At 35.7% G+C, this 23,219-nt stretch overlaps 1 protein-coding gene across 4 annotated transcripts; it reads right to left on the reverse strand.

The window, feature by feature from the left end:
* Positions 1 to 5,990: 5,990 nt before the first annotated feature.
* LOC128175149 (organic cation transporter protein-like) lies at positions 5,991 to 22,951 on the reverse strand. Of its 4 annotated transcripts, XM_052840575.1 has the most exons (6): positions 22,678 to 22,951; positions 12,758 to 12,953; positions 8,638 to 8,820; positions 8,023 to 8,285; positions 7,599 to 7,772; positions 5,991 to 6,353 (listed from the first exon to the last, which is right to left on the reverse strand). In XM_052840575.1, the coding sequence occupies exons 1-4, from the start codon at positions 22,818 to 22,820 to the stop codon at positions 8,268 to 8,270; spliced, it is 540 nt and encodes a 179-aa protein (XP_052696535.1). In that variant the 5' UTR covers positions 22,821 to 22,951; the 3' UTR covers positions 5,991 to 6,353; positions 7,599 to 7,772; positions 8,023 to 8,267. The 4 variants fall into 4 exon arrangements, 3 of the variants coding, with proteins under 3 accessions (XP_052696535.1, XP_052696533.1, XP_052696536.1); XM_052840573.1 differs by having other exon boundaries at positions 7,599 to 8,285; XM_052840576.1 differs by lacking the exon at positions 22,678 to 22,951 and adding an exon at positions 18,485 to 18,807 and having other exon boundaries at positions 7,599 to 8,285.
* Between the last annotated feature and the right edge of the window lie 268 nt (positions 22,952 to 23,219).

The raw sequence follows: 23,219 nt of genomic DNA on the forward strand, positions 1-23,219 counted from the left end.
ACACTATCCCCATTGGTGGCATCGAAAGAAAGCTTTATGGGTGTATTGCCTACAGGAGTTCCATCGCTATACAAAGCAATCTGGTTTATGTTGTAATGTCTAAAATTATAAGGGTTCTTTGTAAAAGCTCCAGCTACTGCTTCTGATGAAACAAAAGCGACATACATCCTGTCTGGTCTGGTTCCCGAAAACATATTTTCAATGGAGACGTTAAGTAAGCCCTTGGCTAAACTGTACATTTTCACAATGCTTTTCTTATATGGATATTTGGCTGTAGTGGTCTCCAGCATTTTGGCATGACTGAGAATCACGGCTGGATTAATTTTACATTTACAAACTCGTAGAATGACTTCCTCTAACTTAATTGTGTAGTTTTTCCCGGTAGAAGTGGTAGAAAGGAGACAAAACTCGGGTCGTGTACGATAGAATTTGATAGAAATACCCACTTGATTGAGAATATATCGATTTATCTGAAATAGTTCATGCATGATGGGACCTTCCAAATCAATGGTTTTGCTTCCCTTGATAAGTAAAGCTCTCTTCAGCAATCCTGAATTTCTTCCGGTTTTAGCATTACAGTCATCAAATTCTCCTGCGGCATCACTCACCCATAACTGTGAGGTCAATTGCGAAGATTTTGCATCTGTGCCGAAGTTAATAAGGGTGTTCAGCATACTAAGGTATGGATAGTGCGCTCCCGAGCTATTTATAGGCTTGTTTTGCATGGATACATCAACTTGGCTAAAAAGTGATTGTAAAAGCAAGTTCACTGGACCAACAATGTCATCATCTCCAAGCACTGCGTCCCCATTCATGACTTTTAGCTTAACATAAATCCTACTTCTTTTCAGATCAATATAGTCCATTCCGTTTTGTGCAGATAGTTGAAATTCAATTGGAGAACTATCTGAGATTTGAGATATCGGGCGAACATCTTGAAAGTAAATGTTTTCCACTGCAGTCTGAGTTGGTGGTAAATCAAACAAAGAAAGTTGGCTAGGCATAGCTTCTCTGAAAGTTTCACTGGATAAAATAGACATGATTCAATACACTCCAAAAACGTCTGACTTTAGCTTTACAATTTTTTTTCGTTTTGCTGTACGTCCGCTCTTCTTGTCGTTCAACTTCTGACTGTGACGCTTCAAAACTCGTTTTCCCTTTTCTGTTGTACTTTTTTCTCTCTTAACTTCACTCTTTGCCTGTTCCACTACTTGTTCAGCCGGTGAGGTCATATTTATTTTTGGATTCGTATCTTGTTCAACTGCTCTCTTTGTGTAGTTATCAATGCTTATCATATATGGCGAAGTTTTATTTCGTAATCCACCACCTCGCTGGTATTCTTTCATCGTATGATCGGTATAAGGGTTTACACCTCCCCTGTTTATATGAGTATAAAACATTGTCCATTTTTTTGTGTCAGGCACATACATTTTTTTGTTAACATCCATGACTAAAATGGATATCGTATTAAATGAAGTGTCATCCACACGTCGGAATCAATAAATGTAGCAAGTGAACCAGTGTCATCCCTTAAATACAAATGTAGGTTAGAAAGTTCAGTGACTTTCAAAGGAATGTAGTACACAGGGAAAAATTTGTCATTCCAACCGTAAGATGGGTCAGATTGGATTACACGGAGTAACGGTTCTTGATGACCATTAACACTGGAAAAATCACAAACATCGGAATAAATGAATAATGATTTATGATAAAATGTCGTAACAGGTTTTGAGGTTGATTTGTCAATTACTGTCTTTTTCGTTGATGACAAAGTAAAAAACTCAGCTATTCCAATTTTCCAGTAGCCGTGTAAATCCAAAGTGTTGTCGAGGTGAATTTTAAAATCGTACGGTCTATTTTCAGGATAATATTCCCTGGACTCGCTCGATCTGACAAATATATATTTTTCCATTACTTCGTTTTCAAATCGATTATATCCGATTCCTTCACCCACTGGTTAAACTTCTCGGGCCAAGATTCAAATTTCACTAACACTTCTGTCAATCCTTTTCTTTTGCGCTTTTTAATTATTTCCTCAACGAGCCATAACGAGTCTTCCTCTTTATCAACTTTTTGTAAATCGTTTTCGTAAAAATCCCCTTCAATCAATTCCTGGTTAAAATCTTTAACTTTGTACATTGGTATTCCCTGCAAGTGAAATCTTTTTGCAATTTTAAATATCTCTCCTGTGAATTGTTGATTGTAACCTCTGCGGAAAATATGCTTCAAATGAGATAATCTCACCAAATCGTTTAATTTGAATCTAAATTTTACGTTCTTCACCCTCTTTTTTTCTTTCTTTATTAAATTGCTACTTTTGTTTTGACTATTCCTTTTCAAATACAGTTGTGCCCAGACATCCGCTTCATTGTCAGAATTGACTTCCTTGGGTGTTAAACCTCCAAGACTCCTATGTGGTGTTGAATTGTAATTTTCCACTACATCTGGTAATACATCAATGTATCTATGTGTTCTCTCTTTTTGAAAGTATCGGTATAATCTACCTCGAATTGTGCGTATAACTCTTTCTGCAATAGATGCCTTTGAATTTTGATTAGCAAAAAAAATTCTAACTCCCTCATTTTTTAAATAATTTAGCAGTAATCGATTTCGAAATTCTCCTCCACGATCACATCTTAATGTCTGACACTTTACACCAGATTCAAATACTTGTTTAATACCATTTAAAACGTCTCGAGCAGATTTTTGCTTAAGGGCTACAATTCTTAAATATTTAGAAAGTGTGTCGATCAATATCAGTAGAAATCTGATGCCATCATTTTCTTTTGATAGGTTTTGAACGTCCATGAGGTCCATACTCCATTGAACATTGAGGCCACTAACACGAATATTAGGAATTTTAGTGGGACGACGAGCCTGTCGCTGTAATGTATAAGCGTCCTGTGTTTTTAGCCATTTAGAAATAAAATATTTGCTAAAATGAAAGTCTTTGTTCGCTTTAAGTGCTTGATAAAGCTTCTCAGGCGTTGTATATGCTGCGGGATTGCGAATATTATAATAGTAGTTTTCCAAATACTGTGTTTTTTCTTTATCACTCATTGTTTCAATAATCGTATGATGTAGTATCCTTCTTCATTCCTGAATATAATTTATTTCTCCAAAAGTCGGTGAGGCAGTGGGTTTTCATAATTTCAGATAGAGTTATTATCTCTGCCCGATCACAGTCATGATCTCTCAGCATAATGTGGAAAACTTCTCGAATGTTCACGTTCATAAAGGCGAGCTCAAAATTCATTACTAGTTTCATGTATGATGAATCCATCAGACATGAATGTTCCGATTGTGAGAGGTGATCTATTTCACAACCATTACACCGTTCTCTCGATATTTCGTATATTTTTTTCCATACAATATCAATGCAAAGAGAGATGAACAAGTTGTAATATTTATGTTCGACATCCATCATTGGTAAATGAACTGAACTTTTTTCCCCAAGATCTGACGCACAGTGTTATCATAAAACCTATTCATACTGTTCAGGGTGGCTGATTCCTTTTAATAAATCGTACGCGTGACTACAGATTTTAGAAACTCATGAAATAAAATATTTTCAATGCGATATTCTCATTATTGAAGAATCTATGTGAGCTATTGAGTTTTTCAAATATTGCCATTGCATTTTGGTGATTTGTATTCCATCACTAGTCCCTTCTTCATCTTTGAATAATCGTATATCTATTATAACGTCTCCATCCGACTGACATATTCTTAAGTAGACCTCATCACTGAGTGGATACTTGTCGACATATGAACATTTTGGAGGTATATATGTAGAATTCACACACTTCCACTGAATGCAATCGCTTGTTATAAGCTCTCTTGTGTTTCGCTTTTCCTCCAACAGTACTGTATTCACGCATAGAAGTATAATAACGATAGTTGAAATTACGAAGAGAAAAGTGAAATTCAGTTTATGTTTCTTCAAGGACTTTTTGCAATCATCGTCACAGTTTGCCTCTAATAAATTGGAAACAATGCTCACACTTTCCATTTTTGTTAAATTCTAGTCAGTGCCCTGATGGTATTTTCAAATGGAATGAATAAATTAAACCTAATGTCCTACTTATATATAATGATGATATTAAGAATTTATCAATGGAAAATTCTGGAATCATTAAATTCCCAAGCTTTCTGTAAGATATAGTGGGTGATTTTTAAACCTTCAGCTTATTATCAAATGGGTGGAGTCAGATCTTGAGCCTTCTGTAAGAACATAAGTAAACGAGCCTTCTGCTATATTTACATATTTGGTAGACTTATAGAGTGGAATGGGTGGATCTAGGGTGGATTTAAAGTGTAGGGATAGTCTCCAAGCCTTCTGCTATATTTACATATTTGGTAGACTTTAGATCCACCCTAGATCCACCCATTCCACTCTATAAGTCTACCAAATATGTAAATATAGCAGAAGGCTTGGAGACTATCCCTACACTCCATTCCACTCTATTAGTCTCCAAGCCTTCTGCTATATTTACATATTTGGTAGACTTATAGAGTGGAATGGTATATTAGTCTCCAAGCCTTCTGCTATATTTACATATTTGGTAGACTTATAGAGTGGAATGGGTGGATCTAGGGCGGATCTAAAGTGTGCTAGTATCAGCATACTATTACTACTACAAAAGTGATGGAAGCAACAACTTCTAAATTAATACACACATTTTAGAAGTTGTTGCTTCCATCACTGTCTTAATATACAAATGAATAGTTGTGAACTGAACTGAACTGAACTTTATTTATTTTACAACGATTGATAAACAAGTTCTACAACTTATATTAATATCTCTCGTTGGCACGGATGTTATCGCGAGGGGGTCATTGGTGTGGGAAGAAGCCGGAGTACCCGGAGAGAACCCACGTGTCCAAGCGGGCGACCGCCATACCCTATCACATACTACCTCTGTCGATCACGGGGATCGAACTCGGGTCGCAGCGGTGAAAAGCGAGTGCATTGTCCACTACGCTACCTGGACACCTTATGAATAGTTGTAGAAACCAAAGCGCCTGACCTAGTAATAGCATCAATAGTGAAACAGACTATACTGTTTTATGCAGAATGTTCCTTGAAAATGGCTCGATATACTAGGTTTTTATGCAATACAGACACCCATTATTTTTCTAAAAACATGGTATTGCACACCACACTCATCAAACATGGCTAGGATTTTATTAATCAACCCAATGTTTATATTTTCAACCACTCTACACCTTAAAAGATGTTCATGTTTTAACATAAATCAAAGTAGGATATGATATGAAAAACGACCATATTATCCGAACACTTATACTTCCGCTCGAAATTTCACAGGAATTGAACAAATCTCGTTGAAGTCTCGTGAACTTTCATTCGAGCACCTCTGGATTTCTTACATACTTAGCAACGATAAAGAAAACATTCTGAACACATTCGCAGGGCCGGGTGCTTTAGAAATTTATTAATATACAATTACAGTCAAGTCGTACCAAACCGACTCGTACTCAAATGGTCACGTCGTACCAAAAACTATGTGGTTCACTCGTACCCAAATATTTGAGTTCGACTACACTAGTCGACATGTGCATACGGTATTTTTTTGCGTTTGCTTTAAACTTTATTGTTTTGTATTATCTGCATGTCTGTAGCTCCAAATCGGAAAAAATTTGGATCGGATGGACAACATTCCATCTGAATTTGTTCAGACCGCGGGAGCTTCCGATACTTCAATAATACGCTCACGTGTGTTAATAGTTATATACTTCAATAATACGGTCACATGTGTTAATGTTGAAATTCTATGTTAATTTAAATAATTAGCCAAAATAACAATTTCATCTCCGGGGGTTTACGAAATTTGTTTTAAATTAATGCATGTATATAAAAACTGGTGTCTATTTCAATTAAAACAGAATTTTGGGCTACTACTCTAAGTAATATAATACTGATAATAAAACATATAATGTATAATAAGAAAAGGAAAAATTAGTTCATTTATATTAATCATTTATTACATTGTAACATTGCAACATTTTTAAATAGGTTATAACAATATTTACATTCACATAAAGGGAAACTCAAAGGTCATATGCAATAATTATATACTCATGCAAGTACACAAGTTCAAAAGATATTAAAAAAGATATCACAGCACAGATCACAATTTATGAAATGAAACACAGTTCACGGACACTATAATGCAATCTTTAAACAGTTCACACTATGAACAGGTTCATAGTCACAATTCTGACAGTACTCAAACAGGGGTGTAAACACTTCTGAGTAGTATCAGCAGGGTCGATGTGCTCACTTCCTCTGCTGAATAGGCCTCCCAAAGGTCGTAAATACGTGCATGGACCTAAAGTATAATAAAAAAAAATAATTAAAAGATTACACATGTATGATGTTTTGGATTAATACAGATTTACCTAATCTCAGCGAGATTCGTCGAGACTGAAAAATTTTTGACGGACGTCTCTTCCGAATCTCAGACCAGTGCCACACAAAGTGATTCGGGAAAATTTGCCCCAACTTCTGCCGATTGTTATGATAGAAATACGCTGAATTAAATCATCTGCTCGCTTCAACTTTTTACTTTGAACATCCCTTTAACTCCCTATCAACATAAAATGTTAGGTTCCTACCGTTAAAAGATTTATATCCCACAAAATATGAACTTGTTTATTTTTCAATTCATTTCCACACTCATTCACATCTCCAATGCTGAAGAGTTCCAGTCAAGGTCACAAATAGCCTGTTTCATAATATGTCGTACTCAAAGGTTTCAACCTTATCATTTTATGAATATTACATTATAAAATTAAAAGGTTTAGTTATAAATACCGGATATTTCCTTTTTATTTATTATAAATTCCATTTTTTATTTTTTTGGCAAATAACTTGACATCTAAATGCATTTATAAAGTTTCTGTTTGCCCTATTATAGTTTTCTATGTAAAACTACGAATACGACATATTTTGAAACAGTCTATTTATGACCTTGACTAGAACTCTTCAGCATTGGAGATGTGAATGAGTGTGGAAATGAATTGAAAAATAAACAAGTTCATATTTTGTGGGATATAAATCTTTTAACGGTAGGAACCTAACATTTTATGTTGATAGGGAGTTAAAGGGATGTTCAAAGTAAAAAGTTGAAGCGAGCAGATGATTTAATTCAGCGTATTTCTATCATAACAATCGGCAGAAGTTGGGGCAAATTTTCCCGAATCACTTTGTGTGGCACTGGTCTGAGATTCGGAAGAGACGTCCGTCAAAAAATTTTCAGTCTCGACGAATCTCGCTGAGATTAAGATTTACCATGTTCAGCAGTTAGCAACTCTAGCATCTGCCAAGCAGTGGTTCATCGATGGAACTTTCAAACCGGTTAGAGAGCCCTTCAAACAACTGGTGTCAGTTCACGCCTACCTGAAAAATGGAGGTCATCTGAAGCAGGTGCCGCTGGCATTTATCCTTATGTCAGGGAAACATGGGAAGAATTACAAGAAGGTACATTATTACATTATTGTTATTAAAGTGCATAAAATGCATTAACTTGTTGTTTTTTTTTTTACAATTTATATATCACTATAATCTCCTTTACTTTTATAGGTCTTTAAGGTTTCCTTGACTTGCTGCAATCACCTCCAGAAGTTCAACTCTTCACAGCTGACTTTGAAGGGGGATCTAGAAAGGACTGCGGTTGGTCTTCCCTGATGTAAGGATCGGAGGCTGTGCTTTCCAATGGTCCAAGACAGTTTTTGGAAAGGTGCCGGACCTAGAATTACAGGTAAACATGCAATCCATTCATCTTAAATCATCTTATTTATATTGTTGAAAATATTAGTTATAGTAAAAACTTGTAATATCTTGTATTTTTATCTTATAATACAATGTGAAAAACATTTTTTTTTCTAATTTGACATGAATAATTCTTTTGTAGGTAGCTTATCGGGAAAGAGATCACATCAACAAATTTATCCGCAAGCTGATGGCTCTGCCCCCGATTCCCGAAGAGCATGTCCAACCTGCCTTCCAAGAACTATCCAATGGTGTGGAGGTTAGAGCTCTAAACCAGCTACTGGATTACATCAGGGATACGACCTGGCCAGTGTCATTAGGGTGTCTTTGGACAGGGTGTAAGAACGAATAATGAAGTGGAGGGATGGCACACCCGCATGAACAGAAAGCAAAAGGATGCCACAACCTTCCTTTCTACACTCTTCTGACTCTTCTTCGACAGGAGGCTGATCTGCTGCCCCTATAGAGGCGCTTAGGGAAGTTGAAATGCCTTCAGAGAAAGACATCAAAAAAGGTACAGTATTTAAAGCAAAAACCTCATTGATCCAAGAATAATATATTTATGTTCTGAACATGGTAATTCTGTATTAATCCAAAACATCATACATGTGTACACTTTATAGTATTTTTTAAAATTATAATCTACATATTTGCTATTGATGTTTATTGTACACTGGTTGTATAATGATACTATTTACTGCATTTAAACTTTTTATGCGAATCATGTAGACTACCTACTTTAAAGACAAGTCTTACTACATTATTTGAGTGGTAAGTTTTAAGAGTACCTACTTTAAAGACAAGTCTTACTACATTATTTGAGTGGTAAGTTTTAAGAGTACCTCAAAGTTAAGTTCTTTTGGTTCCTCGGATCTGAACTTCTGCTGATGTCTGTTGGGAGTTCGAATAAGGAGGGATGAATTGGGACGACCGCTCTCTGTCTGGCGCAAGTCACACTTCTCTGCCATTATCTCTTCAACAATGCTAGTGGCGGGTGTGATGTTCTGTTTGGCTGCCTTCTTCACCTGATAAAAAATATCACTTGATCACACTCAGTATCATGTTTTTAGAGCCAGCTAGTTAACTTTCTCTTTCACTGACACCCCAACTTGTACCCGGCATAGAGTGTCCTGCCAGCTCAGTAAATCTGCAACCTTGGCCATCGTCAGCGCCCACTCTGCCCTTTCTACCAACTAGACCAACACCTTCATCCCAGAAAATTACAACGGAGACGCTGCTCCATGAAGAACTTGAGAACACCAGAGAGAGAAGAAAATTGATCAAAGATCAGCAGCAACTGGTTTTTCTTCAGAAACATTATCTTCTGTTAAAGATCAAAAAGAGAGAGACCCATTTTTTGATGTAGATTTCTTGAATGAAATTTAATTTTTAAGTGTAATTTAATCATAATGTAATTAACAACTTATATTTATGTCCCCATAGTTTATCGTTTTGTTAATCAATCTTTCAACTGTTTAATTTGACTTAATTCTCCTTTTAGCTATGGACCTTTCGTTTTGTGTATTTAATTTACCTACACATGTATATTGGTGATACTTAATCTTCAAGAATCATGCAGTTCCACTGTTTATGTTGATTGTCTTACTGATATTTCCCTAGTTTTTAGTTAAAAATATATGTGCAGGTCCAGATGCTGGGCAATTATTTCTCATAGACGAATTAGGAAGCGTTTGCATTGGCGATGGCCGAGGCCACTCTCCGGATGCATCGTCCAGCCGTTGCCTTCGACACATTCACGACATCTCCAACAAGCTTGTGGAAAGCCCCAGTGGCCTCCTCGTTCCATGACTCACCGTCTCGGCAATCATGTCACAGATATAAATGATAGTGCGTCGACGAAAACGGTACCTCTCGAAGAGTTCATCATCTGCCCGCATTTCCTATATATTAAGACGGTCTCGAAAAACCCGAGGAAAAGTGAGCCGCCTAATCCAACGAGTGCCACCATTTTGAAGTTGCTTAGTTACAATCTGTATACTTAAGTGTGCCTAATAGCAGACTTAAGATTTAATACACTATTTGAGACTTAACCCTAAGTCAATTTTGTGATCCACTTTAAGAACGATCTTTAAATTTAAGTGGAAATTTATTGACTTAAGTATGACTTAAGATTCAAGACAGTTTCATGATCCTGGGGCCTGAAATGGCTTTTTTCTTCTTAGTTTGATAAGCTTTAATGTACATTTGTGCCAGCTTAATTTTTACTATATAGAAAATAACCTCGATGTCTATTGGTCTCAAGAGTCAATTTGCGATTTGTGTTTGTCCGTCGGCGAGTGCTGTTCGCTTACAATTTTACATTTTTGATTTCTTAAATACTACAAATCCGATTGTAATCACGTTTGGTTTGAAGCATCTCTAGGATAACAGTTATACAATCTGTAAAATATATGACCTCAAACAACCAGGGCTTCATAGGCAGGTCCAAATAATAAAATAATCAAATGAAACCATGATTTCCAAAAATCTTCTATACTCCTAAACATGTAAAATTAAATTTATGCATGGTGAAATACGGTATAATGTCAATTCAGTCTTGCACCTAAATTGTGAAATTGATAGCCCTGGGTCATGAATTCAGCGCTTCCGCCGGGACAATATATTGAGAATGTATTAAAGCTTAGAAATTCTTTTCTCTACCCCCATATATAGATGAGGAAAGGTAAATTATGGAACGCCATAGCTGCCTTATGTGGCTATTTCATGTGAAGATGGTGCTTTATTATATGAATATATACAATTTTCATTAAGTGTTTTTTCTGAGATTTCTCCCATTTGTTCATGATTTTTTCGGCTTTTTAGACCACTCCCAGCTAATTCCCTGCAGAGGGTTGACCGTGTGCATGTTGCACCATCACATGTCAGAAACTTACCGGTGTATAGTTTACAATGCCCCATCCACCTACTTTTTGGGAGTTGATTTTAATTAACTCTCCTATGCAGTTACTCAGACAAATCGAAAATGAAACAGTGTTTGGACCTCAGCAGAAATCATTGCTGCTGACAAGACTTAGTTCTTGAAAATAATTGATAAATTCGATGTAATGTATGCTAAAGCATTGTTTTTCAAGGAAACTTATTTATAAATACCTTAAAAATAGTCAGATTTTAAATGGTACGAACAAATTAAATATTTTTTGTAGTCGTATGTATTCCTACGCCAGAGTTCAATATAGTCTCGTTCAAATTGACGCTCGGCTGTCTCTGTAAATCACGGTGTCAGCCGAGCGTTTGGTTGAACGAGACTAGAGTTTAATACTACTTGGATCCATACAATTTTCGAGAAATATTTCTATTACTGATACATAGATTGATTTAATTAATTTTGTCTTTAAATATTATTTAACATGATTCATATGGGGGTTTCTCGACATTCTCGTCGAAAAAGTCCAAAAATTCATATTATAAAAATGTGCGTAATTCAAATTAGAAATTACATGTTATTACATATACTTATCATGCAAAATAAACATCGACAAAATCAACTCCCGTCAGTTCTTCATTACTTTGTTCTGTTATTTCACCTCCTGTCTGTAACTTGCAATTTCACCGTGTAAAGTCAGCACAACAGTCAAGTTTCGCATTTTACGTACACGTACTTAACAAAAGGGGCCTACATACATGTATTGCATATAAATTTCAACAAGAGACATCCCTCTAACTAATGATAATCTTAAAAAATCATTAAATGTCATTAGATATCAAAGGTGATATAATACTAAATACCTATTTATTCTAGTTGTTTGCACTCACTGGTAGTTAAATCAAAATCTTTCAAAAAATTTGACATTTTTCATACCTTTCTTGAATAGGAAATATCGAGCAACATTTTCAACAATGAAAATATTTTTGTCCCTTAATAGTCTTGGATAGACACACCTGTAGTAAAAAATTTGTTTAAGCATGCGCACAATGTTTTTTTGAAAGAAATGTTAAAAATCAAGCCGTATGTGCTAAAAGTGAAAAACAATTAGCGGGTACAGGTTGCAATATGTCTTGTTTCTAAATTGTGGGCATTTGGATTAAAGAAAGATTAAAAAATATTTTTACCGGTAATAGTGTACAAAGAAAGCAAAGAATTATAGAAAAATGATGTTTTTTAGGTGGCCATTTTATGTCTATTTCGTTTATAAGATTAACATCCTACATAATTTATTTCCATAGAAAGTACCCTTCATTTCTTTGTCTGACTGATCATAACACTTTCACCCTGTGAAAGAGGGAAGATACGTGTTGTCACAAACCAAGTTAAACTGCAAAAATGCACATTATAGATGTGTTATCTTATTGGATAAATAATCTTTCACACTGGAGTAAAAATTTCTACATTTTAAAAAATCACTAATAATATATATTATAGTCTGTCCAAAGTTATTGCTTCCATCGCTTTTTGATGATTTTAAATAAAATTACACATACTTGTGAAAGAAATACAGTTGAAATCGTTAAAAGGGAATATATCCAAGATATCTTCATTGAACAATTATCCCTTCAACTCAGAAAAATTCAAAGGAACGAAAACAGATTCCTTACGGAGAATTATCTCTTTTCTCCATTCGGAATACACTCGGAATACATCGCGCAATTTTTTAACGTTATCATCCGGGCTTATTAATGGCTGTTGCAATGCAAAATCTCAGTAGACTTTCAATTTCGGGATGTGTATTGAAACCTGAAGGGTAGAGGGGGCGTTTCAAAACAGATAATCTGGACATTTTTTATAAAAGTGGATGAACGTAGTTTGAGCACGAAGGTATTTACTATTATTGAAATATCAAGCAAAAAGTGGTGGAAGCAAAAACTCGGGACATTTTGTGCTCATTATTAACATTAAGTTAGTTACTTTTGAAAGTGTGAAATATCAGAAAACGTACTATTACTACCACATATACACACATGATTGTGTTGAGTCAATACTTAATTGATATTAAATTGTTTTACCTGAGAATTTACTGTTCGGGTAAACACTGAATAATCATATACCCACTCAGAACATGTTTCAAGCGTTCCGTTGACTATGATTTTGCATTCGTCGTAGCTTCCATCCAACTTTACCGGAATTGTTAAATTTATCAAATCTTTATGATGCTGTCCCTGCACTGCATAGGAGTCATTTTCCAAGTCAGGGATTTTACATCTAAAAAATTATATTTCTTTTGATCAGTGGTTGAAAATTTTAATGTATGTTATAGTGAAGTTTCATTTATTTAGTTGCCTACACAATACATAAGATAGAACAGTTCAACGGACACCAATAATTTTTAGAACAAGTGAAGTCCTTACATGTCTTTAAATTTTTATCACATGTTAATTAAATATTTGTATGATGCATTTAAGCTTTTTTAAAATGTTGCTGATTATTGTTTGCAATTCTTTTTATTATTTTGCAAAGACAGTCAACTTTCTGCTTCGATTTATATGATGACGTCAGCCAAACCGCGAGCTACCTCAAAGCTGACATAAAGTAATACATACGCCTTATTCTTCTTTTGGCGTCGACGTCTGTTTCTCTTTTTAAGAAATGAATTTAATTTATTTTCTATTGATCGACGTATCAAAGGAAAAATTAACCGGAAAACTTTTTCATCAATGCGCGTAACCGGTCAATTTGTTTCCTTTAATACGTCGATCAATAGACAAAAAATATTAAATTCATTTCTTATCATTTAATCAAATATTTTCAAATCATAAAATGTCAAGTTTCATTGATCGAAAATGTAAATAATGTAAATGAAGCGGCGCGTATGAGTGTAAAACAACAACAGCAACAATATTCAAATTGGAATATAAATCGGAAACAAATGGAAATACATGCGATGGCTTGTGATGTTATTCACGGTGAAGCAAGATTCGTTTAAACTGTTTTCAAGTGATGAAGTGCAAAAATAATCCTGTACAGAGTAATTTCTACATCAAAGACATACATGTAACTATGTCAAAGTTAGATGATGTTTTGTGCTTTATAGTACAATAAAGCGAGTTTTTATTACAAAAAGATCTGCCTGTAACGTAACATCGTTATTGGAAGTTACAAGCAAAGTAATAAATTACTTTTTAGCAAATACATAACACAACTTAGATCTACCATCCCAATTCGTTATTGCACGTAAGGGTAGTATCTTAAAATTTGATCTAACTCCTCTACAAATTTTATTACTCTTTAAAAATGATGCTTAGGGTAAATTTCTTTCGTTCTATATCTAAATATATTAAGAAGGGGGTACGCCTTAACTTGTTGCATCCTGTTTGAAATGTACTTTCTCGAGGGAATACCCAATACAATTTTGTCGAATGAAGCAATGCATGCCATGAGAGATAGGAATAATAGTGATAGAACATAAGGAAGGGAGAGGGCTTAAAAAGGCTGTGCCTGTTGCCTAATCTCACTCAATATCTTATATTGAATAAAATATTGTTTTGTAATAGAGTCAACAATTACTTACGTAAATTTTATTCTATTTCCGTTATATATGCGATCGGGTTTGGTTTACTTTCTTTAATCGTATTTGTTACTAGAGTTTTTATTGGTCTAATATCTTTATTTTGATTTGGTAAGATTCCTATAAATACCGAACACTCTAGGAAATCTGATGAGTCGGTGTCCAAATCTTTTGAACGGTTTATGCCTCTAACCTCTATAGGTTAGTAGAAATTCTTTTCGTTTTATTTGACCAAGAACTAAATTTTTCTATAGTATCTCTTAGCATAGTAATTAGTTTGTTGTTATTTATTCATTGTTTACATTAAAGTCCACCACTCCTTTTCGATAATCATAGGGATTTACATTCCTCCTTTCATTTGCCTATTGTTGATTTGTTTTGTTTACTAAACAAAAAAAACAACTTTTGTGTCTTACGTATTATGATGAATGAGGCAACGGAACCTCGAATCACAATGAACTGAATTAAGAGGGGGTTAATTAATTTAAAGATTTCCTATAACATACTTTTGGGGGCTCATCCGGGATTCGAGTAATCAGTGGCATCTTTCGTATTGACACATTTGGGGGATTACCTTCAATACTTTCAACCCGGCTTGAGTGGCATAGGAAAAATTTATGAGAGATTTTTGGAAGATTTTGAAAATTATGAAGAATCGAACAATAATAGGGAAAGTCCAGTAAAATCCAGTCGGTCTTTGTTCACTTCAACCGCTTCTATTTTTATAAGTTCTTCTCCTCAAACCCATCGGAGTACCGGCTCTCAAGGGCCTAATGCACCCCTACGTGTATCAACAAACACGTCTAATACATTCTCACTCGAACGCGAAGAAGCATTTAAAACGCCAAATATATCACAGTAGTATCACGTGCCGCGGTCGTAAATTTGGTCATTTTGCAAGCAACTGTTGCGATCAAACAGAAACTACAAAAGAAAATATAGAAGTTGATAGTGGTCCTTTAAACTCCCATTAAACTCCCAGAGGCTGAGCTCGAGCCAGAAGTCTCAGCCAAAGTAGGTGAAAATTGTTGACCGCAATCTGCAATTGGTAACATTATAGGGCAAACAGTTGTGTGGAATACGGTTACTCTTAGTGCATTTTATTGCCTTTAACGCTGGAGCAAGACAAAGTTAATTATTTGGTAGATACTGGGTGTTCCGTAACTTTAATTTCCCAAAATACAATCGAAACCGTTGATACCAGTTATAGGGCTGATATAGAAAGCGTTTCAATCACGCTGGTTACAGCCTCGGGTAATGAGTTAGAAGAAAGTTCGAAGTATGCTAGACAAAAATGCGAAAGAACATAGTCAAAGCCCCTGGGCTGCTCCTGTTGTTCTAGTTACCAAGTCAGACGGAACAATTCAATCTTGTATTGATTACCCGAAGCTTAATTCCCTCACAAAGAAAGACGCTTTTCAACTTCCAAGAATTGACGAGGCCTAGTTGCAATAATGTAGCCCTCTCCGATTTTTTATATCTAATGTTTACTGGAGAGGGCTACAATTCCACAGGATCTCCGTAATGGTGCAAAATTAATTTTTTAATGCGGCTGACTTCGGTCTGTAAAGATCGATTTTATATTTGACTTCCTTTAGATAAAATGATATTTTAATTCAGGTTGACCAAATTAACCGTATATAAATCAAAACCAGATAAAACATATCAGCACGTTTACCAGTCGTCTTTTTTCAGCAGCCATGACAATTCTCGCGTGATTGTATGGGATTTACGCTTGGAGTTTTGATTGGCTTGATAACGTGAATGACAGTGTAAATAATCGATCTTACCTCGTTCTATCACTAAAACATCGTTTCAGGAAATGATATATAATGGAAAATTCATATTTACCGCGTTAATTATGTTTAAAATAGGGGAATATCTTTATTCAGTTCAAGATCCTCTCCTCAATTCTCATTGGCTGTCCCAAAATAAAACCAGTCAAGGTCAGTAAACATGGCGGACAAATTCAACTTGTGTTATTGACATACACGAAAAATAACCGATATATGGACTATACTTGATATTTTTGGATTAATTTATGCCATAGACATCTACACTGTTTGAGTTCAGGTAAGAAATGCAAATGTTAATGTCATTTATGTACGATTTGAGACGAAATCGTTGCGGGAGTGAATCACTCCCGCACTTGCACCATTACGGAGATCCTATGGAGTTGTAGCCCTCTCCCCCGCAAAAAAAAAAAAAATCGGGAGAGGGCTACATTATTGCAGCTAGACGAGGCCTTGCAAACGTTAGCCCATGCGAAATATTTTTCTACTGTAGAACTGGCTAGTGGTTACTGGCAAGTGAAGATGGTAGACGAAGATAAAGAAAAAACGGCTTTTGTTACTCATAACGGTTTTTTTTTCATTTTAACGTCATGCCATTTGGCCTAACGAACGCACCTGCCACTTTTTCTCGACTTATGGAGTTGGAGTTCTTGGGGTTTTGCGGTATTCAAAATGTATATGCTATTTAGATGACGTTATAGTTTTTGATATAGATTTTGAAACTGCTTTGTCAAATTTAACTTGTATAATGTATACGAAGAGCGCATTCAAAATTAAAGCCAAAGAAATGTACTTTATTCCAAACGTCTGTGGTATATTTGGGACACATTGTTAGTGAATCAGGTATAGCATGCAATCCACAAAAAGTCAACGCCGTTCAAGGCTGACCAGAACCAAGAAACGTGTCTGAAGTTAAAAGTATCCTCGGTTGAACCGGGTACTATCGCCAATTTATACCTGAGTTTTCTACAATAGCATCTCCTTCAACTAAACACGCGCAAAAACAGAAAATTCTGTTGGGACGAATCTTGTCAAAAAGCGTTCGATGGGTTAAAGCAGTGTTTCATATCCGCGCCTCTTCTGTCGTATCCTAATAGCACTGATCCGTTCATTCTTTATACAGACGCAAGTTAAGTAGGAATAGGGGCCGGGGTGCTTTGTCTCAAGTACAGAATGGAGAAGAATATGTCCTCGCGTACGCCATTAAAACTTTTAGTAAAACCCAACAAAATTATTGTGTTACTCATAGAGAATTATTGGCCGTTGTAGAGATGTTAAAACAATTTAAACATTTTCTCTTGGGTAGACATTTTCTTTTGCGCACAGATCATGCATTCCTTGTGTGGTTAAAAATTTTAAAGGTGCTCGCTAGATGGATATCTGTAATAGACACGTTTGATTTTGAAATCCAGCACCGCAAAGGTGGAAATCATATCAATGCTGATTGATTGTCAAGAAGACCATTTAGATAATGTAGATCAAAATAAATTAAATGTTTACGGTATTTTTAATGGGTCCGAGTTGGAAACTGGGTTGAACACTGGGGTGTAGAAAATATTACAAAATGGCAACAGGAAGATTCTGAAATAGGTGAATTTCTAAATATTAAGAGAAATAATCAAAATACCCCCCCCCCCCCCCCCCCGAGTGTAGTTAAAATTGTTCATACCTAGTCGAGATCATGTACATCATGTGGGAAGAGTTTAAGATTTTTGAAAATAAAATTTTATACCCAACATGTGAGGAAAATGCAGCCAAGCAAACAAATCATCAGATAGTAGCTCCGTCCTGTGTCAGAGATAAAATCCTTAATTACTTACACAATGATATATTAGCGGGTCATTTTGGTAGGGGCAAAACTTTTAAACATGTCAATAGGCGATTGTATTGGCCTAGAATGACAGGATGTTTAACTCTGGTGTGAAGCGTGTGATCAGTGTGCTAGAAGGAAACCAGGTCCCGGGGTAGGGAAATCCCCTTTACAGCAATCGGTAAAACAATCGAGAGAATTGCAATAGGCATTTTAAGGGAGTTTATAATCAATGTGGGGTATTATTTCTCTAAATGGAAAGAGGCCTATACAGTCCCAAATCATACAGCCGACAAGTTACTAACAGAATTTATTTGCCGCTACGGTACCCTGCGTCAGATTCATACCTACCAGGGTCGGGAATTTGAGAGCGAGTTGTTTATAGCTTTATGTAAAAAGCTGGGTATAGAAAAGATCGCACTAAACCGTACCGTCCCCAATCTAATGGATTTGTCAATCGGTTCGATCGCATGCTCTAATTCAGATTCTTTCAGCCTTTGTCAACGAAAAAAAAATGACCGGGACGATCAACTCCTACACTTAATGATGGCGTATAGAGCTACCGTACATGAATCCACAAAATGTTCTGCAAATTTAATTATGTTGGGTCGAGAATTATCCTTACCTATCGATATTATGGTGGGTCCTCCCCGTGGGGAAAAACCTTGATCTTTGTCCAATTATGTATGTAGCATGGGTACAGAACGCCATTAGATCTACATTTGAATATGTGTGTGACAAAGCAAACATTGCTGCAAGTCGTCAAAAAATTTATTATGACAAGGGTCTAAAACAAAGGTCATATAAAATAGGTGAATCCGTGTGGAGATGGTATCCCCCTGCTATAAATAATAAATTAGGACAAGGTTGGACAGGCCCCTATTTGGTTGTGGGAAAAGTTTCCGACATTACATATGAAATTCAAAGAAATGAGGCCAATAAAAGTATTAATATTCATGTCGATCATTTAAGACAATACACTGGAAAAAAACCCATCAGAAATTGGATAGATAGAACGGATGTAGCTGACTCCTTAGAACTTAAAAGCGCCACTCCAGTTGGTATACCGAGAAAAACCTGACGGGATAGAACCATCAACCACCCCCCCCCCCCCCTCTCTCAGCCTTATTCTATATAAAACAAATATATACAGATTTTCTTTTTACTTTTCACAACATTTATCTACTAAAATAATACAATAAACACAATGTAATTATTATTATGCATGAAATAAGGCGGTTATTCTGCATGCCGGATATTATAAATACAAGTTGCTGTCCTTTAAAAAAGGACTACAATACGTGAACCATTTGCATGTGTTTCCACGAAAACGTGAAAGCCTTACGATTATCAGAGATTCCACCGACTCTAGCCCTCTGCTTTTAACCACTAAATTTGTACGTTGTATAGACCTGACTTTTTATCTCAGAATTTAAAGGATTCATACTTCTAAAATAACTATGATCTATCTATGAATGAAACTTGCATGTATAATATCAGGCATTTGGTGAGTTCTACTATTTGCACACACATTACGATTCGCACTACTTTGTTAACTATGCAGTGACTGCTTTGCGTAAATAATATATTTCATATTTTGAAGCATTTTTCTTGAGATTTAAACTTTTATACAGTGACATAATTATTCAATCATATTTAAATGCTTAAAAAAATTTCATCGGGAAGTTCTCTAGCCTCGCCTACTATAAAAGTAAAGTAAGTTACATGTGTATTGGTAAAACAACAAAACATTGCAAATTATGTTATTTGATGCATATTGTAGTTTTGGCATAACATTACCTTATTTCATAATACCAATAGTTCATATCACATGCCAATCATTTCTTTAATAGGAATACTTTGTTTCTGTACTGTTTACCGACAACTTTACAATAACAGCGCCTTTGAACTTATGTGTGCATATGGCACGGAATCCCGATCCCGATTCAGATAAACGTGTGCTAGCCTGATTCCATGAGCTACCCATTACGCACAGGAACCAGGCTAGCTCATGCGCAGGCTGAATTTTCCCCATAGCATCCGGTTTAACCTCGCTTATATATTTTCTGCGTGGACCTCAGGGTCCACGCAATTATGTGTGTATGTTTTTTTTTAATCTCAGGCATGGACGTTTTAGAGGTTCTTTTAGGAGATGAAGAATTGCTCACAATTGAAGAAGATGTTATGGACAAGACAGAACACACTGGACCAGGGGCTACAGAGGGGGATCATGTTTGCAGATAAGAATCCCTCTGAACCAAAGTCGACAGAGACCCCATCTATCGAAGTGAGCATTCCATGCCCGGCGGAGGGTTGCCTCGAGAGGTTTCCCCGGTGGTCAGCCTTACTGGAGCACTGGAGGATGACACACGAGGCCCTCATGCTCACATTCCGGTGGCCGTTTCACAGGTGCCCCTACCAGCATGTAAAGGGGGGACAGGTTGCGCGACACCTGTGCAAGATCCATCAGCGGCAGTCTAGGTATATCATCATCCAGGGCCGACTGGACAAAAACCACAAATTCAAAAAACCCTGTATGTCAAAAGATGTCGCCAGTTTCTTGAGATTTTAGTCAATCAAAGGACCTTTGGTGGATGATATTTTATAGAGAGAGGAGTATATTTGCATGGATGAGACAGTGGATATTCGGGGAGAGGAAGTTTTCCTCCATTACAGAAGAGACAATGGACGCCCAGGAAAGCTGATTGGGAAAATTAACAGAAGTTATTGAGCTTCAAATTAAATGTTAGAGTTAATGTTAATACCCGTTTTCAGTTTGATAATTATGATTCATTGTTATTGTTAAAATTTACAATTGATATTCATTTTGTTTGTATATTACATGTTATTGTTAAAAAAATTAACAATTGTTATTCGTGTTGATGGATTGTTGTTCTATTTTTTTATTATATGAAAATAAAATGAATTCATTTTTTTAAGGAGGGGGGAATGTAGTAGAATTTGTTTTACGTGTTATGATGAATGAGGTACCCGAACCTCGAATCCCAATGAACCGTATTAAGAGGGGGTTAATTAATTATCCCCTCGCGGAACTTGTTGCGAAGGGGATATAGCATCACTACCGTGCGTGTGTTCGTATGTGTATGTATGTATGTATGTGAGTATATGTGTGTGCACTCCATTTCAATTTTCTAGTAAATTAAAAAAAACTTTCCAATAGAATTTCCTCAACCTTTACACAAATATGCCTCAAAGTAAAAGATTAAAACAAATGCAACGTCATATCAATTGGTCAAATTTTTATGCAAAAACTTAGATAAAATTACACCATTGTAAAGGAGGGGGGCATACATTATGACAATATTCGTTCAAAACTAAAAATATTTATCATAGATTCTATAAAATAAAAAATAAAAAATGAATGTGCCTTTCCAAACCATTAATACTATTACAAATTATTATTTCATTAAATCAATGTCATAATCAACTTTGTATACGAGTTATCAATCACCCAGAGCGAAAGTAGCGTGACAGAACACCGTTACGGTGAATTAATAGAGTTAATAGCTTAATGTATGTTTGAATGTTTGTTTTTATCCCCTCGTGCAACTTGTTGCGAAGGGGATATAGCATCGCTGCTGTGCATGTGTGTATGTGTGTGTGTTCAGCTTTGAAGCAAAAAAACCTTGCACAGATATTTATTAAACTTCATACACTTACGTGGCATAGTATAAGGACAAACTCTGTTAATTTTCAAGTCAATTAGTTGAGTACTTTTTAATATATCGTTAAAATAACACAAATGTAAACAGAAATTTTATGAATGAATCATGTACTTCAGCTTCACTTCGTGAAAGAAAGCAGTTTAAATCAACAACTTGATATTTTTTGGATAAAGAATTAGTAGAGGTGAAGAAAAAGAAGTTTTTGTAGTAATGGAGGGTTAGTAGAATGTTGACTCTATTTACATCTGCATAACTATATATTCCTGAATAATGCATCCCCCACACAATAACTCATATCGCGAGGGGATGCTCTGCTTAGCGGTGCCCTTGTTTAAAGATCTCATATTACAGTTTAAAGCTAAACACCGCTCCTGCATGTAAAATGCATTATCCCTCAAACTTTTCTTTTATCACCGCTATTTTTACAACCCCTGGATAAGCCATAGATCTCTAAGCAGTTTTTCTCCAAAAATACTTACAAAAAATAAACAGGTGCACATAAATGAGGAAATAAATGCAAAAAATCTAAAGACTACGAACGGAATACTATACGTCGGCCACGAGTTTCAGATGTGCAATCGGATGTTAAGAAATAAAAGTTTATTTTCCGGTACCTGGGCTCGGTGACAGTGCCTATGTACGAAAAGTGTTCAGGTTTAAAATAAAATAAAAAGAACTTAAGGATTGGTATTTTGAAGTGTACTGTTTTCACAGTGTCTGATCATGAACATTGCAAGTTACAGCTTGAAGTGGGAAAAGTCTCTTGTATACGCCGAAAGTTCTAATTTAACAACATGACAATATTCTAATAAATTTTACCCTATTTTATTTTGAATGAGTGGGGTTTTTGAAACCATATTTTTGTTGCGGATCCATTCATGCATTTACAGGTCCACTTCATCTCACGGGCGATTAAATGCAAGGGTTTAAGTTATGTATATATTTATGAAAATGTCACAGAAATAACATTACTAGGTTGTTTGATATCAATGCACATGCCTCTCAAAATATCGGAAAAATAAAATTTGAATACCGATTGCTCTAAAAATGCTGCCATTAATTTCCCTAGTAAAAATAGATCCCCAGAGCTATAAATAGAAACCATCTAATGGTTTTTTAAAACATTTCTTACCTGTGAAGATGTTCTCCAAGTATAAAATTAGACACAGGCGCACCAAAGGAATTGAAGATGATTGGAAAGAAAACAATCATTAGGAGACGCTTTTGGTACGGACCAAACGTTCCCAACTTTTGAATGAGAGCATCATAATCCATGGTGTGTCTCCTAAAATCAAACCGTTGACTGCTTGTACAACTACCAGTTCATCATATACGCCTCGTAAACATTCACACTAAGCCCATCCATGCGGACCTATTTCAATATATTTCTCTTCTGTATTCGGAGGAATCATTTTCCCTTTGAAATATGATAAAAGCTCCATGTGTTAACTAAAAAATATCTCCCCCCCCCCCCCAAAAAAAAATTCAATTTTTTCTTTTTTTGTTTGTTTAGTTATTACTATACTCTGTCCCGAGTTTTTGCTTCCACCACTTTTCGCTTGATGTTTCGAAAATAATAAATACATTTTTGCTCAAACTACGTTCAAACCACTTATATGAAAAATGGCAAGATAATCTGTTTTGAAACGCCCCCTCTTCCGCTTCAGGTTTCTA

Source organism: Crassostrea angulata, chromosome 3 (genome assembly GCF_025612915.1).
Source record: "Crassostrea angulata isolate pt1a10 chromosome 3, ASM2561291v2, whole genome shotgun sequence".
NCBI classification, from domain to species: domain Eukaryota; kingdom Metazoa; phylum Mollusca; class Bivalvia; order Ostreida; family Ostreidae; genus Magallana; species Magallana angulata.